The sequence below is a fragment of the Arvicola amphibius genome, chromosome 6 (genome assembly GCF_903992535.2).
Source record: "Arvicola amphibius chromosome 6, mArvAmp1.2, whole genome shotgun sequence".
Lineage (NCBI taxonomy): Eukaryota > Metazoa > Chordata > Mammalia > Rodentia > Cricetidae > Arvicola > Arvicola amphibius.
In genome coordinates, this window is record NC_052052.2 from 36,211,811 (window position 1) to 36,226,627 (window position 14,817).

A 14,817-nucleotide genomic window follows, 5' to 3' on the forward strand; every position below is an offset into this window, starting at 1 on the left:
GTGATTTTTGAGTTCTCTGTCTTTGCTACGGTGCTGTAAAGACGTCTGTAGCAAGCACTTCCGCTACGACGGAATATCTACTGGCGACTTACTTTGTGGCAGGCACCCTTCAAGATTTTGTGTGAATTAACTCATGTAACCGTACAACATCCCCATGAGGTAGGGACTGCCATGAATCACCCGAGACCAGCTGTAACTGTGCACCGTGGAGGAGCAGCATAGAATCTCTGGGTCCCAGTGTTTGCATCTATAACAGAGAACTGAACATGTCCGGTGCATGAAAGAAATATTTATCTACTCCTTAGCAGACATGAATAATGAGGTGACAAGCTGAAGTTTTCTGACTTCACACTTTGCATCGGGACCCCATGTTTTTCTAGAAAATCATGTACATAGTAGGTGAGCATTAAATGTCTTTGATGGGGTTGATGAAATCCTTGGGGAATCCAGAATTCGGGCCACACTGGCTACACACTAACATTTCATAGCATGGATGGTGTAGATTTTCCTGAGTTGGAAAGTCCCCTCCTGCCAATACACACTGCTCCTCTGACTCACAGGGTCTGATCTCCAAGTGGTAAGCTTTTAAGCAGCCTTTGAGGTGAGAAGGCACCCCCCCCCACACACACACAAGGTTATGCTTCCCTTTATGCTGGTGTCAGCCCTTGGGCAGGGTGGATTCCTGACTTCCTGGGTGGTATGTGCAAGGCTGTGTCTGCTTGTCTGAGAGCCAAGTGTGGATGCTGAGCGTGTGCGCTTCATGATGCTGGCTTGGGGGTGGCAGCTTCTGTTTGTGTTAGTGTGAACACAAGGGCCTTTTGCAGCTGGTTGCTGGCCTTTGTGGTTGGTTGCTCCTACAGGGGGATTATCTGGTCCTTCAGGAAAAATAATCACTCAGCGAAGGAAGCCTATGCTGGAAAGTTCCAGTTGTGAGTGTTAGGCAGTGGGTATTCTGTGAGTGCTCTCTGCAGGCTGGCTCCTAGCACCCACTCTGGTGTTCAGGACTTCTGTACAACCTTTGATAGGATCCTTATGATAATGTCTGCCGAGGTCCTGGCCTTGCGTTTGGGCCCATCAGCAGGAAATAGGAGTGAGGAAGTTAGTGGTACAGAAGGGTGATTCTGGGGCACAAAGCAAATGGGGGGAAAAGATGCAGCAAGTAGGGAGAATAGGCCAATGAGGTAATCAGGCATCTTCTCCTGCCACTGGCACTTACAGACATTGTGCTGCAATGGTAACCAGCATAGGCTCTGATATCCAATGCATGAGGCTCACTCACCACAAGACTCTTAGATTCGGGTTGCCAGGTCAACACAGATCAGAACAAGCAAGGTCCCTATGAATGTGGAACAGAGGCAGGTGGTGAACGATTATTTTTAATATCAGACTGTTGACTGCATTGCAGTCAGGATCATAGCCCCTCTCCTGCCCTAGGAAGAAAGTATCCTAGGCTACCTTGGGGTTGGAACTATTCTCAGGAAAGCCCAGCTCATCCTGACCCGTCAGACCTGCTACATCCTCCCCCCAATCCTCAGTGGAACAGCCCAGCTGGAGTCTGTTTGCACAGCTGGGCTGGGGTGGCCCAGTGGGTGGGGAGGGGCTGCCCTCTGGATCCTGAAGTTCCAGCCAAATATCCATAGGCCAATTGGAAGTAGCCCAGGAGGATGAAAGGAGCCTTGCATACCCACAAAGGGGATGTGGGATCGCACATGGGAAGCAGCTCTCTTCCTGCTGCCTATCTCTGCTCTGCCCAGTCCTGGATCCTCTATGCCCCATTTCCTCATCTGTAAAATGGGAAGAACACTATACATCTCAGCCTATTGCGGTGAGTCGGGAAATTAATCTGATCATCCATGTAAGCAACCTGGCACAACAGGGGATTTACTTGTCAGTTCCCTTCTGTTTCTTCTCTGCCTGTCTTTTCTCCTGTTCTTTGTCATTCGTTAGTTATTCCTGTGTACATCCAGAGGGCCATGGGCAGCAGGTGCTAAGGATGTTGCAGTGAGCAACACAGGCTCTACCCTCACAAACTCAGTTCATATACTCATGACAGAGGGACGGACATGGGCAATCCATCTAGGAACTGGATGGCTTCTTGGGAGAGGTGACGCCTGAATGGCCCAGAGGTCCACTCAGCTCGCTGTGCTCGTGGTCACGTGCCCTTCTTATAGCACTGCCTTTTTTTAGGAGCTTTCCTTGGGTTTCCTAAGCATCTAGTCACATCTGAAGCCTCAGAGCCCTGCTCAGAGGACAATAACATTATCACTATGGTTTGCAAGTCTGGTGAGCCTCATCAGGTGTGATGGGCATTAGCTCTGGGTCCAGGTTGCAGCTCTTTTCAACAGGCTAATTTGCTTCTGCCTTATCCCTTCTTTCTTGGACTTGCCCAGTCTCTCAAGAACACTTATCAGTCTGGGTCCTGATGATTTCTTTGCTAAGCTGTCCCCACCACCCAGAAGCTCTTCAGAGGCTGAGACCTTATCTCACCCATGCCTGTGACCCAGTCCAGCAGAGTCCCACTCCTGAGTGTCCATCAGTGGACGTCTGTCCATAGCAGAACCTCTCAACAGTTTTCTGAGAGCAAGGGGAAAGGGACTAATTTACAGCAGGGACCTTTCTCTCTGAATTTGACCTCTGCAGCACAATCCCACACTTGCTGGCCTGGGCCCCTCTTTCCCTCCGTTCTGCCAAGTTTCTGTGTTCTGAGTCCAACAGGATCTGACAAGGCAGAATATGTGGCAATCACACAAGAGGACAGGGGCTCCTGACTCAGCCTAAGAAGAGGATAAGGCCAAAGAAGAAATGCTGACCAGCCATCACACCCAGTAACATCAGCAGGGCTTTAGAAGAAGTTTTGGGGATTTAGGGTGGAAATTCAGAGTTGCTAGGAGGAGTGTCACAAGCAGACATGGACAGTCCCTCTGATGCCAACATGTGGCTCTGTCTGACATCCACCTCTAAGCCGCTGCCTCTTCTCTCTATCAGAACTGACTGTGCTGCCCATTTGCCTGGGGCCCAGGAGGCTTGAAGGCCAGAGGAGCCTGGGAAGTAGTTCACCCTGGAGAGTGACTGACAGGTTATCGGCAAGACAGATTTTCAGATGGGAACTTGGTCCAGGAGAGCGATCCCAGAGTGAACTGGCCCTGGTGATGGATGCTGAGATGTTCTCATCCGCCTCTGCTCTCTCTCCCACTCACCCTCTCCTCCACTCAGCTCTCTTGTCCTCTCTTTGGTCTCCAGCCAGTGATGCTGGGGGTAGAAGAGTCAACTAATCCATCAGGCAGGGGTTGCAGGGAGGCTGAGGCCCATCGGTTCATGAATCAGCTCAGCCCTGATGCTCTTGTCAGATACAGAGCAGCGGCATCTGGAGTATGCACCCCAGGGACACTGACAGAGAAAGAAGACCTGGGCTCAAATTGCCGTGTCACCACCCACCAGCTTGGGACCTTGGATGCACCACTTGGCTTCTCTATGATTCAGTGCTTCACTGTCAAATGATGGCAGCAGAAACCACTTTGCTTAACTTACTGAGAGAGAGAGAGAGAGAGAGAGAGAGAGAGAGAGAGAGAGAGAGAGAGAGAGAGAGAGAGAATTTCAGGCAGTAGAAATGACCATGACTGAGTACCAGCAAGCTAGTTGCCAAGTCCAGTTATATCCAGGTTTTCTAACTTGTACACTTTTATTATATTATGTAAGGTAATCAACTCGTACTGACTAGCTCTAGCTTACAGCCTGGTCTCCTGGTCTGGAGGCTGAGGAATAGACTTAATGAGCTTGAATCGACTCCTCTGTGTCGACCTGATTCAGCTGCAGAGACTGAAGATACATTCCGATCAGCCCCTGGTTGTTCTAACTGTTTAAATGACTGGGCTGCCAGTGTGACAGACAGTGCTGTGGTGTACCTTTACAGAGAGATCACTAGAGCCTTACTCAGTGTGAAGGGTGTGTTGTTCATTATGAAGCAGAAGGGAGCAGGTGTTGAGACTCAGGAAAGAAGCAGTCCTCCAGTCCTCAAAGAACTTGGAAGCTCTTTGGAGCTGGGAGATACCCATCTAAGAGACCTTAGGCAAAGATGTACGTAAGAATGTTCAAGATGCCCAGTCTAGGCAGTTCACAATAGAAACCTCAGTATCTGATGATGTTGTCAACATTGAATACGTTTCTGTCTCATGAAGGAATAAGGAGCTGAACCAGTTACACGTCCTTCTGTACTATCCTTATGCCCTTTGGGACCTCCACGCCCCTCGTAGTTTTGCTAAGACCTCTTCTGAGCCACAGACCACTCAGATTCTCTGCAGTTGGTTGTCATGTGTGTCTACTGTCATTGCCACTGAGAGTCTGCAGCCCCTCTCCCCTGGGTCAAGCCATCAGACTCAGACAGAAAACTTCACCCTTCTCCCTTTTCCATGAAAATCTAATTACACAGGGAATTTTTTCCCTGGCTTTTGTCACTTTGCTGAGGATTTGATGGTGTCATCAGGAGGGATCTCAGGTCCTGCCAACAGCATAGATTGGCCCTAGGGAAGACTTCACACTTCCCTTGCTTTAAGTTCCTGACCACAGCCTCCAGAGATATCCAATCCAGGGACTTCCCAGTAGCTCACCCTCCACTCCACCTTTCTTACAGGAGGACTGCCTTTTTTATTTTCTGTTGATCAAGAGGATTCTAGGGAAAACAGTATTCTTCATTTTCCCGCCCATATTAGTTTCTCCACAAAAGCCCTGGGGGTTCCCAGATGAGTCCAGAAAGGGCAGAGAGGCTTGTTCAAATCCAGGATAGAGAAGTTCTATCCAACACTGAGACCAACCCAGACTGCCTCCTGTGCTCTCTGTCTTAGGAGGTGTGCTGCTAGAGGGAGGTTGGAAAGAAGCCCTCAGGGCATTGATGTTAATTTCCATTCATCATTCATTCATTCATTCATTCATTCATCCATTCATCCACTCATTCATCCATCCATTCATCCATCAAATAGGTATCTCCATCTCCAAAGGGCATGTAAGTTCTTTGAGGACTAAAGAAAGATTTTTTTTTTTTTTGCTTTTTCGAGATAGGGTTTCTCTGCAGCTTTTAGAGCCTGTCCTGGAGCTAGCTCTTGTAGACCAGGCTGGTCTCAAACTCACAGAGATCTGCCTGCCTCTGCCTCCCGAGTGCTGGGATTAAAGGCGTGCGCCACCACCGCCCGGCTGAGGACTAAAGTTTTGTGTAGCTGATAAGATCTCACTTATCTTTGTGCCTCAATTTTCCCATTTCCGCTAGGGGCATGGAAAGGTGACTTGGGAGTTCTGACTAGGTGCTCTCGTAAGATCTCTGGAACTTTGAGATCATGTACTTTTTGATGTCTCAAGAACAACAGGTTCTTTTCGCTATCAAAGGATCTGGGTGTTAATTATGGAGCATTGCAAATGAGTTAGTGGATCCTTCTACCTCTTTGGCTCTGGGTTGGGTGGGGCTCTGTTCAGCTGTAGCTAAGGACGGAGCTATGGAGTGAGGAGAACTTGCCTCCCGCCTTCCTCTGAGTAGGCTAGGCAGGCCCTATGTGTCCTGTGCGGAGGGGGTGGTCCTTCCCAGCCTTGTAGACAGGACAGCAGCAGAATGGTGTGGAATTTACAACTGGGGGTTGAGTGGTGGGAATGAGAGAGCATCTCCAGCATTCTGGTACTGTTTAGGGCTGGAAGGAAAAGCCCTGCTGTTGTTACGAGCCTGAGGTATGAATGGAGCCTTCCTCCAACAATGTAGACTTTGTGGAAGAAAGTGGAAAGTCAACACTCTGACACTGGGGATGATGTAAAAGTTCCAAAACTTTTCCTTCTCAAGGTCTCAATATTAGTCTTTTTAGAAATGCTATAAGAAAAATGCCCACGTTTTGCTATTCTCTTTAAAGGATGGAGGTTTGTTTGGCTCATGGATCTGGCAATGGAAGGTTTAAACGGTACAGTGCCAACATCCCAGTAAAAGTTCCATGACTACATGAGAAGCATGGTGGAGCAACGGGAAGGAAACAGCCACATGCGTGGGTAGCCACTTTACAATGGGCTGCATTGATTGGAAAAGAACTAATGAGGGTCCACTCAGGACAACAGTTTTTTTTTTTTTTTCTGAGGGCTGTGCTCCCATGACCTGATTACCTTGTCCTAGGCTCCAGGTCTTTAAGGTCCTTCCACCTCAACATTATTTCCCTGGGGAACCAAGTTTCAAATACATAAATGTGGGTGGCTAACACTCAAATGGTATCCAAACCACAGCGCTCTCCAAACACTCCTTTAAACATTAGTAGACAGTTTTTGAGTACCTACCATTGTTGCAGGTTGTGTGCTTGGCAGAAAGCCATAGCAGAGAATAAGAAAGACCTGACAGTACTGAATGGTATCTTCTATAACAGGAAGTTATGTGATACCTGGATGTAGATGGGCCAGACGAAGATTCCGGTGCCTAAGTAGGGATTTGGCTAAAGCCAGGGAATGTAGAGCAGGCTTGGCAGCTCTAAGGGAAAGAGCTGAAGCCTGTAGCAGGGAGGGAGCAGCAGTCACCCAGAGGTCTGAAGCACTCTCTCGGGGGTGTGAACCACCAGCCAAAGCAATAGGAGGGATAGCGAAGTGAGTGTGGTGTGTGATGACGCTGTTGAGGCTGCAGAGAACAGGGCTCCTATCATGTCAGAATGCAGCCATGCGAACACTGTCCTGGAGGCTGTGATACTGAACTGTAAACTCTCCGAGGGGAACTAAATGTCCCTGGAACACAAGGACATTGTGATGTGGGGGTTTTCATCATAGTATTTAGCTGGATTTATCTCTTTTTGTATTGGAGACTCTTCTACTTGAACAAAGCCATACCCACTCCAGCCTCCAGGGTACTTCCTTCTGCCTCAAGTGGTCTCCTGGCTTTCCCACCTGGAGAAAGGTCCTTCTACTTAAAGAGCAGCCCCATGTGACTGGCAGAGACGGGTATGCCCGTCAGGATGGCAAAGGCTGATGGGCTGAAGCGCTGGTTGACCTTGCCTAAGGATTTTTTTTTTTTCCTTCCCAATGCTGACTCGGTGATTCAAAGGTTCTGCAGAAATAAAAGAGATCAGCGGGTGAAGAAGCAAAGCTCAGGCAAATAAATGGAATTTTGTTTCTCTGGGTCTTACGGAATGCCTCCTCTTCTTCCTGCTAACAGCTAGTTTCAGCTTAGTTCTGTTGCTCGTCCTATACCTCCTCTCCACTCAGCCTTTTCTTTTCCTGTAGCATCGGAATTTGCTTTGGTGTTAACAGTATTTCTTTTATAAAATGAATTATTTTATTTTTATTTGTAATTACATATACGCATGTGTGTCCGTGCATAAGTATGTGCTTATAAATGCAGGGCCCCATGAAGGCCAGAAGAGGCCGTCAAATGTCTGGGAGTTGGAGTTACAAGTAGTTGAGAACCACCTGACCTGAGTGCCAGGAACTGAACTCAGGTCCTCTGCAAAAGCAGTGTGTGCTCTTAATCACTGAGCCTTCTCTCGAGCACTGGGATAGAGAGTATTTCTACCTGTGGCCTGGAATTTCTGTTCTAATACTTCATTCATTCATTCATTGTTCAGTAGCTCATTTTCATTCCTTTCCAGTCTGTGCTGGTTTTTGGCAGCACAAACTATACAAACTCTGATGTGGTTGATGCCTTGACTATGTAGAGAAAGGCAACCACACCCTAGGTTGGAAGACAAAGAATAAAGGGGAAGGGATGAAGGGAAATCTTCAGTGGAGGTGACAACTCAACTTATACCTGAGGATATTAGATTCGGCTAGGCTGGGGAAAGAGAAGGGCCTCTCAGCGAGAGAACAGCAAATGGGACCCAGAAGCTGAGGAGAAGGTCCTTCCAGAGTGGTTCCAGATTGATACCATGTGACCAGAATGTGTAGTTAACAGGACAACAGGTTTACAGGTTCGTGCGGACCACATTCCAAGGGTTCTAGGAAGTTAGGATAACTTGACCCTTCCTCCACAGGGAAGTGGAGAGCCATGGGGGATCTTGGACTACCCACTGTAGAGCAAATATGACCATCCTTGTTTTGGTCTTGCACTGGCAGCTGAGATTCCAGAGCCTCCTCTGCTAGCTCATCCTGCAACCTTGGACCTGTCCAACATTCTCTATCCTTCACAGCCTCTCTCCAGCCCCTAGCTCCAGGCCTCTGTATTTGCAAAAGAAGGTACCTGGACTAGGCAAGCATTTAAAGGAGCTGCTTCCATTCCAGGATATTGGATTGGATTCGTCAATCCACTGATTAGCCAACATTTACAAATCTGTGCTGGGCATTGGCTGAGATGGTGGGGATACCTCTTGCAAGAGCTCACTGGTAGGCAGATGCACACAACTGTGTCCACAGCACAAAGAAGAATGAGCTCAGAACTGTAGGAGCACAGCGGAGCAAGTGATTCATTCTCCCTCGGGGATCTGGAGGCGGCAGATGATCTAGGCCTTGAAGGATGTACTGAGGGGTGAAGATAGGGCCTGCTTTGTTCAGGGGTAGTGAGTCACCTGGGGCCTGGAGACCAGAGCTGGGTACCCAAGAGGCCCTTGGATACTAGGCCAAAGGGGTGTGGTCCACTCTCTGCAGGGTGTGGAGAGCCTGAGAGAGTGTTAGGAAAGAGAGGTGGGTTACTTGCTCTCTCATTGGGGGCTGCAGAGGATTTTGTTTCATTCACTATAGTCAAATTCATGTGGTGCATGCAGAAAAGGAGGAGAATTTCCCAGTCTCAACTATAGGCCAGATCCAGGACTAGGCTACTGAATATTTGATCTTCTATTGTTGTCGTTGTTGTTGTTGTTGTTATTGTTATTGTTATTGTTATTATTATATTTTTACCTGTATGGTTTCTCTGCCTGTCTCTGTAGACACACACATGCTCGGTGTCCCAGAAGGCCAGGAGAGGGCATCAGGTATCCTGGAACTGTAGTTACAAATGGTTGTGAGCCTTCATGTAGGCACTTGGAATTGAACCCAGGCCCTCTGAAAGAGCAATCAGTGCTCTCAACTGCTGAGCCATCTCTCCAGTTCCTACTTGATCTGACTTGTCTTAGCCCTGGCAACAACTGCCCAAGATGGAGTTAGAATAAAGTGAGATGTAATAATAGCTTAATCGAACAGTTAGAAGGTGGTAAAGCCAGGAAAGCAAGTTGGTTTAGGATCACTCCAGAGCTATGATGTTCCTTCCAGTTCGTTGTCTTGCTGGCCAGAGCTCTAAGGTCAAGGTGGTTATTTTCCCCCAGACCTGGTGCCTGTGTAAACATGCTGCATCCAAGATGTTTCCTGATGGTGACAGCTGGGTGCGGAGAGGAGCACGTGCTAGAGAGAAGGGTAGGAAGGACCTCACATCTGTCCTGGACACCTTCCAGGAACGGGCACCAGGCACCCCACTGCCCTGGATGGGAATAAACTATTGAACCCTCTGCAGAGATAAAAGGCCTTATCTTCTCCCAGCCTGAGTGTTGGTAGATGGGGCCTCTCAGGCCGACCTCCGGATGCCTCAACTTGCAGCTGTGAGGAAAAGCTGTCTGGATAGAGCGGGACGGGGTTGGGCCTCAGTCCTGTCCTTCTCTAGAGGATGCCCAGCAAGTCATCCCACTCTTCATCGGGGGAGATCTAGAAGTGACCTGGAAGAGGGCTAGGTCCACCTGCCAGCCCTGCCAGTTCTCTGAAATGCAGTTGTGGACAAACTGCTTCTCTGAGTCTCAGCTTTGACACCATGGGCACAGGCTGCTGGAGGCACGAGGGATACAATGCTTCCGTGGGTGCCTTGTGTTGGTCTCACATAGAGCACACCCTTTTTAAACGGATCTCATTGTAGCCGTGTGATGAAGTCGGGCTGCCTGCATCCACATGCCAGCTCCATCCTCTCTAGTTGTGGCTTTGGGAACAGTAAGTGTTCCCAAAACATTTACTTCACTTCAAAATGTTGGTCTCCTCTGGTCAAAAGTGAGGATGGTCATGGGGTTGACATTGGTTACTTTGTGTGAAATACACAGGGTGATGCCCAGCAGGCTGAATAGCAAGACATAAGAGCCAGTAGTTTACTGTTGGAGTTACTCTCTAGTTCCCCTTCTGACTGCTCACCTGGGCATCCTCCTCCTCCGGTTCCCATTCTTCTATGGGAACCCTAGTGTCTCTCATGGTACTTCTCTTCCCCTGGAGAACCCCTTCTTCTACACCCCTTTCTGTTTTATGCCTTGGAAAGAGAGCTGCCTGGGATCGTTTCCCAGCAGGTGTAATAGGGACTCAGCCTTTCTGTTCTTGCTCAGATGAGACAAGAGTGGGATTTCTCTGGCTTGCTACTCTCTCCTGAGTGGTGCAAATGAGCCATTCTTTTCCCAGTGCTACACATAGAAAGAAAGAAAGATAGAGAGAGAGAGAGAGAGAGAGAGAGAGAGAGAGAGAGAGAGAGAGAGAGAGAAAGAGAGAGATATACACATACACACACGCACGCACAATTCACACACGCACACACAGACATACACACACACAATTCCTGGGCCTCAGATGGTCAGGACCTCAGCGGGCTTCTTGCTTTGTAGTCTTATCTTTTGTGCCACCACCTCAGTCAAGATTGAACTAGTTTCTCCCTATTGGTAGGAATAACACTCAAGGACCTTCCACCTGGGCCTCAAGGGTCAGGCTTGGGGAGGGGCTGGCTTGTTCCTCCACACACATGCCACAGCTGATCTGGCTGGCGCTGAACCTTCGCTATTTGAAGGGATGTTTCGATAACCTCTAACCACGCTGCCCCCAGCCTGCGAAGCCCCACCTGATCACCCTACTCTGGGCCCCTCTTATCTTCTCAGCCTAAGCTTCTCATCCATTACTGTCGTCTGGCAACAGGAGTTTTATCTGAGCCTCTGTGGAATGAAATTGATTTCTATGAATAATTGGAATAGCTGGCTGTTGACCCAGTGCTGCAGCCACCAGGGTGGTTGGGGCTCCAAAACTTGTGGCCTCTGTCTCCTCCATTCTCCTGGCTGCTTTCTGGTCTAGACCACCCTAACCTGCTAGGATTGGGTTTATATTTTCTGTGTCTCTGCCAGGTTTATGTATCCCGACTTCTGCCAATCATTCTCTGCCACCCATCCCTTCGGTGATCCCAACACTGATCTGGAAAAGCTCACATTCTCCTACAGAATAGTTGTGTCTTTCCTTGGCCTGCCATTTATGGACCTTTCTGATTTAATTTCAACTTTCCAATCTTTCAAGGTAAGACTCTGTTTTGTGTTTCTGGGTCCCTTATGTTCCAGGTTGCTCCCTGGGGGGGTGTTTTGAGCCAGGGTGAGGCTGTTGAGAATTGGTTGTGAGAGCCCAGAGGGTCCAGATTAGCCTGGGGATGGTAGACAAACTTTCCTGGAAGAGATAGAGAGTGGATGCTGGACGAAGGATGAGAACAATAGCCAAACAGGCAGAGACTTTGTTAACAAGTACTGATTGCTGGAAGCTTCCTCTAAGAATTATTTCTTCATTGTTAAAACCCACACTACTCCACACAACTTTTCCTTTCACCAAGATCCTCCTCACTAAGCAGAAAATTCTGCCTCATTAACTTCTTGCTACTTTTGACCTTGTATGTGTCCAAGTAGATTCGTATCTCTTTTGGCAACAGGTGGCTCTACCTCGTCTCCATCCAAGGCCTAACAGAGGCAGGCATGAAAGAGGCATTGGGACAATGTGAGTTGATGTAGTAAGACCCTGCTAGAGTACAGTTATTTAATTGAAGCCAGGATAGCTTCCCGTAGGAAGGGGTGCAGACCAGCCTACACCCACTGTAGGAATTCAAGGAAGAGAGATGGCTGTGGGTGGCAGAGGCAGAAAGTCTTCCCAGAAGACCCTCAGTTACTGTCCTATTGATGATCCTCCTGGATCAAAGAACCTTCTGATATCTAGCCTCCATTCCGTTTGCTGCACTGGTCCCCTCTCTTTCTGAGCTTCTCCCATGGCCTCTGGGCAGCAGAGAGAAGCTGGGAGGTAGGATGACAGCATCTTCATTTCCCTGCTAATTACAACTGCTGGGAAGAGGGGTGCTAAATGCCAGATAATTATCCAGCAGGAGATGTGAGCCAGACTTCTGGCTTCTCCTGGCCCCAGGAATTTTACTTTAATCGTTTTCTTTTTTCCTTCCTAAAATAAATAAATAAATACACAAAATTAAAAAAAAAATGTTTTGGAAAGAGTTAAATCCATAAGTCTCTTTATTCTTTCCCATTCTACTCTACTAATCAGGAATCCAAATCCAGAGCTCCATGGTAGGTCTGGGGGGAGTTTGAGCAGCAAACTTCTTCATATATGACTTAGACTTAGGGTATAGAATGCATGATGAGGAGCCCCAGTTCTCCATACTATTCACCACACCTACCTACTCATGAATGAAGGAGTGTTCTTATGCATGCACACATACACACACAAACACATACACACACATACACACACACACACACCAGCCACCCACAGCTCCATTTCAGAGAATGTGAATTGAGCTATGCCTGTCTCTTAGGACTGTGGGGCGTGAGGATGGGGTATCTTTGGTTTTCTTCCTAGACTCCAAGAGCAGTGGGGTGATACCACCTGGTTGCTTGGCTTCATTTCGATCCCCTATTTCCCTCCCTATGGCCACCAGCTTCAGACAAGGCTTGAAACGTACCCGACAGGAAGCTCCAGAGCTGGTGAGCATTCTTGTGGTCATGCACGGGTACACCGATGCTCTGTTTCTTGAAGCTATTGTAATCTCCATAATACCATTTTCCTCTTCTTAAGTAAACTTGGACTCTAGCCCAAAGAATGTGGCTGGTTTTGCCTGGGGGATGCAGAACTGAAGGCTAGGGAGGGAACGTGCCTTTGAAAGGTAGCAAGAGGAAGGAGTGATTAAGGCTAAGATACAGAGGGAAGACCGTGTCTATCCCAACAACACTGGTCATTGGAGATCTCTATCACCATCCACAGCCTGAGCTGAGGACAGGGACATCTGGCGGAGTGGCTCTCAGGGTGATTCTGCAGCAAAGCAGCTCTGGACCACCCAGGTGCCTCCATCTTCCTGGGATAGCATCTTTACCACCTGGAAGCTGCAGTTATGGGACCACGAGCTACTACTTCCCTTACCTCAAGAAAGCCACTTCACTGCTTCATGCTTCAGTTTTCTCATCTGGAAAACAGGGATAATCATAATCCATAACTGAGGGCCATAGAGTAGATAAACACATGCAGAATGGGCTCAACATATCTTTCAAATAAGTGCACAGGGATGGCCATGTCTCAGGAAATATAGGGCAGTTCTAAGCATCTCAGGTCCCTAACATATGAACATTTTTGAGCCGCTGAGTTGAAATATTCTTGGGATCATGGAATAATAAATTCAAATAATAATTAGCATCCTGGGTTCTTAGAGTTACAGGCTTGACTATGAAAGAAAATGACGGTCACATACTCAGGCCTCCAAGACTAGCCACATACTAGTTGTTGAGCACCTGCTCGCTCTCGTCTCTGTGTCCCACTATCTTCCTTTGGTTTCTATTGCTGAGATAAAACACCACGACTAAAGGCAACACGGGGAGGCAAGGGTTTATTTGGTTTACATAGCCTGGTCATAGTCCGCTAAGGTAGTCCATGGCGGGAACTGAAGCAGACACTATGGAGGAACACTGTTTATTGGCTGGCTCCCTCAGCTTGTTCGTTACTGTCTAATATGCTCCAGGACCACCTGTTCAGGTGATTTACCACCCTTCCACATCAATCGTAAATCAACAATCAAGAAAAAAGCCTACAAGCCAATCTGATGGCGGCATTTTCTCAATTGAGCCTCTCTCCAGATGACTCTAGCTGGTGTCATCATGACAAACTAACGCATTCACACTCCACTGCTGTCTAGGATATCTCCGGCATATTCTTCTCTAAGGCTAGATCTGTCCGCCTTGACCAAAGTCGGCTCTACTGCAGTCTGAGACAGCAGAGCGCATGGTTTTCTTGGTGTGGCTAAGCTATGTCTAAATCACTCCAGAATGAAGACCTGGGTTTTAATAGGGCTTGGCTCAGGGGGAATTCTGTCATCCTTCACAGTTTAGAAGTAGCCAGGACCCTGTTCTCTTCGAGCTCCATTGCTATGTTCTCTTGTAACAAGTACAAAGGAGTGAGTTGTGTGTGCCTGTGTGTGCCTATGTGTGGGCAGAGGGGTTGAGAGGGAGCTTCGAGGCTGACTCGCAAAAATTAGAACACTCAGACCAAAGAGACATGAGAAAGGAAGGGGAGTAGCTGGTATACTCCCAGTGGACACGGGTCCGACTCCTGCTGCAATCAGTTGACACTGAAGTGTAGGGATATGTACTGGTGACAAGGCCTACTCACATTGGATATCCAGAGTTCCCCGTCCTGCCTCTTCATTTTCCTACCTCATTTCATGTTGGAAGAAGCAAATAGCTTGTGGGGAACAATCCCATTATCCCCTACTACAAATGGGACTGTAGATTGAAGGCATATTCCCCAGAAGGAGCTAGCTGGGCATCTCGGTGAGAATTGGACCTGACAAACAGGGCTGCATGTGTATATCCTACATTACGATGCCCAGCTAAGGTGTCAATCGGGGCTGAAATCCACAACTTGCTCACAAGAGTCAGCAACTTATATTTGGCCTAGGGCTGTCTCCAACCAAGGTAAGGGGTCCCTTTTCTTATCCCAATGCACAAGATTATTCTAATGACTAAGAGCAGGCAAGGGCAGAGGAGAGGGAGAATACACAGAGAATTGCAGCTCAGGGATACAGAAGCCAAAAAGGGTAATGACTATATGCTCTTTCCCCAAAGACTGCCCTCCTCAGGCCTCCTCAAG

The 14,817-nt window shown here is 48.1% G+C and overlaps 1 protein-coding gene across 12 annotated transcripts in view; it reads left to right on the forward strand.

Moving 5' to 3' along the window:
* Positions 1 to 1,649: 1,649 nt before the first annotated feature.
* LOC119816217 (selection and upkeep of intraepithelial T-cells protein 9-like) overlaps positions 1,650 to 14,817 on the forward strand; it is a 120,535-nt gene continuing 107,367 nt past the window's right edge. For 7 of the 12 annotated variants that reach the window (XM_038332650.1, XM_042055222.1, XM_042055223.1 and 4 more), the window contains exon 1: positions 1,698 to 1,825. Coding sequence is in view for 2 of the 12 variants with exons in the window: in XM_038332643.1 (XP_038188571.1) it covers positions 1,696 to 1,825 (130 nt within the window). In the remaining 10 variants the exon portion in view is untranslated. Of the gene's footprint in view, positions 1,826 to 11,042; positions 11,209 to 14,817 lie in introns of all 12 variants that reach the window. The other 5 variants (XR_005285705.1, XR_005285704.1, XM_038332644.1 and 2 more) reach the window with 2 other exon arrangements.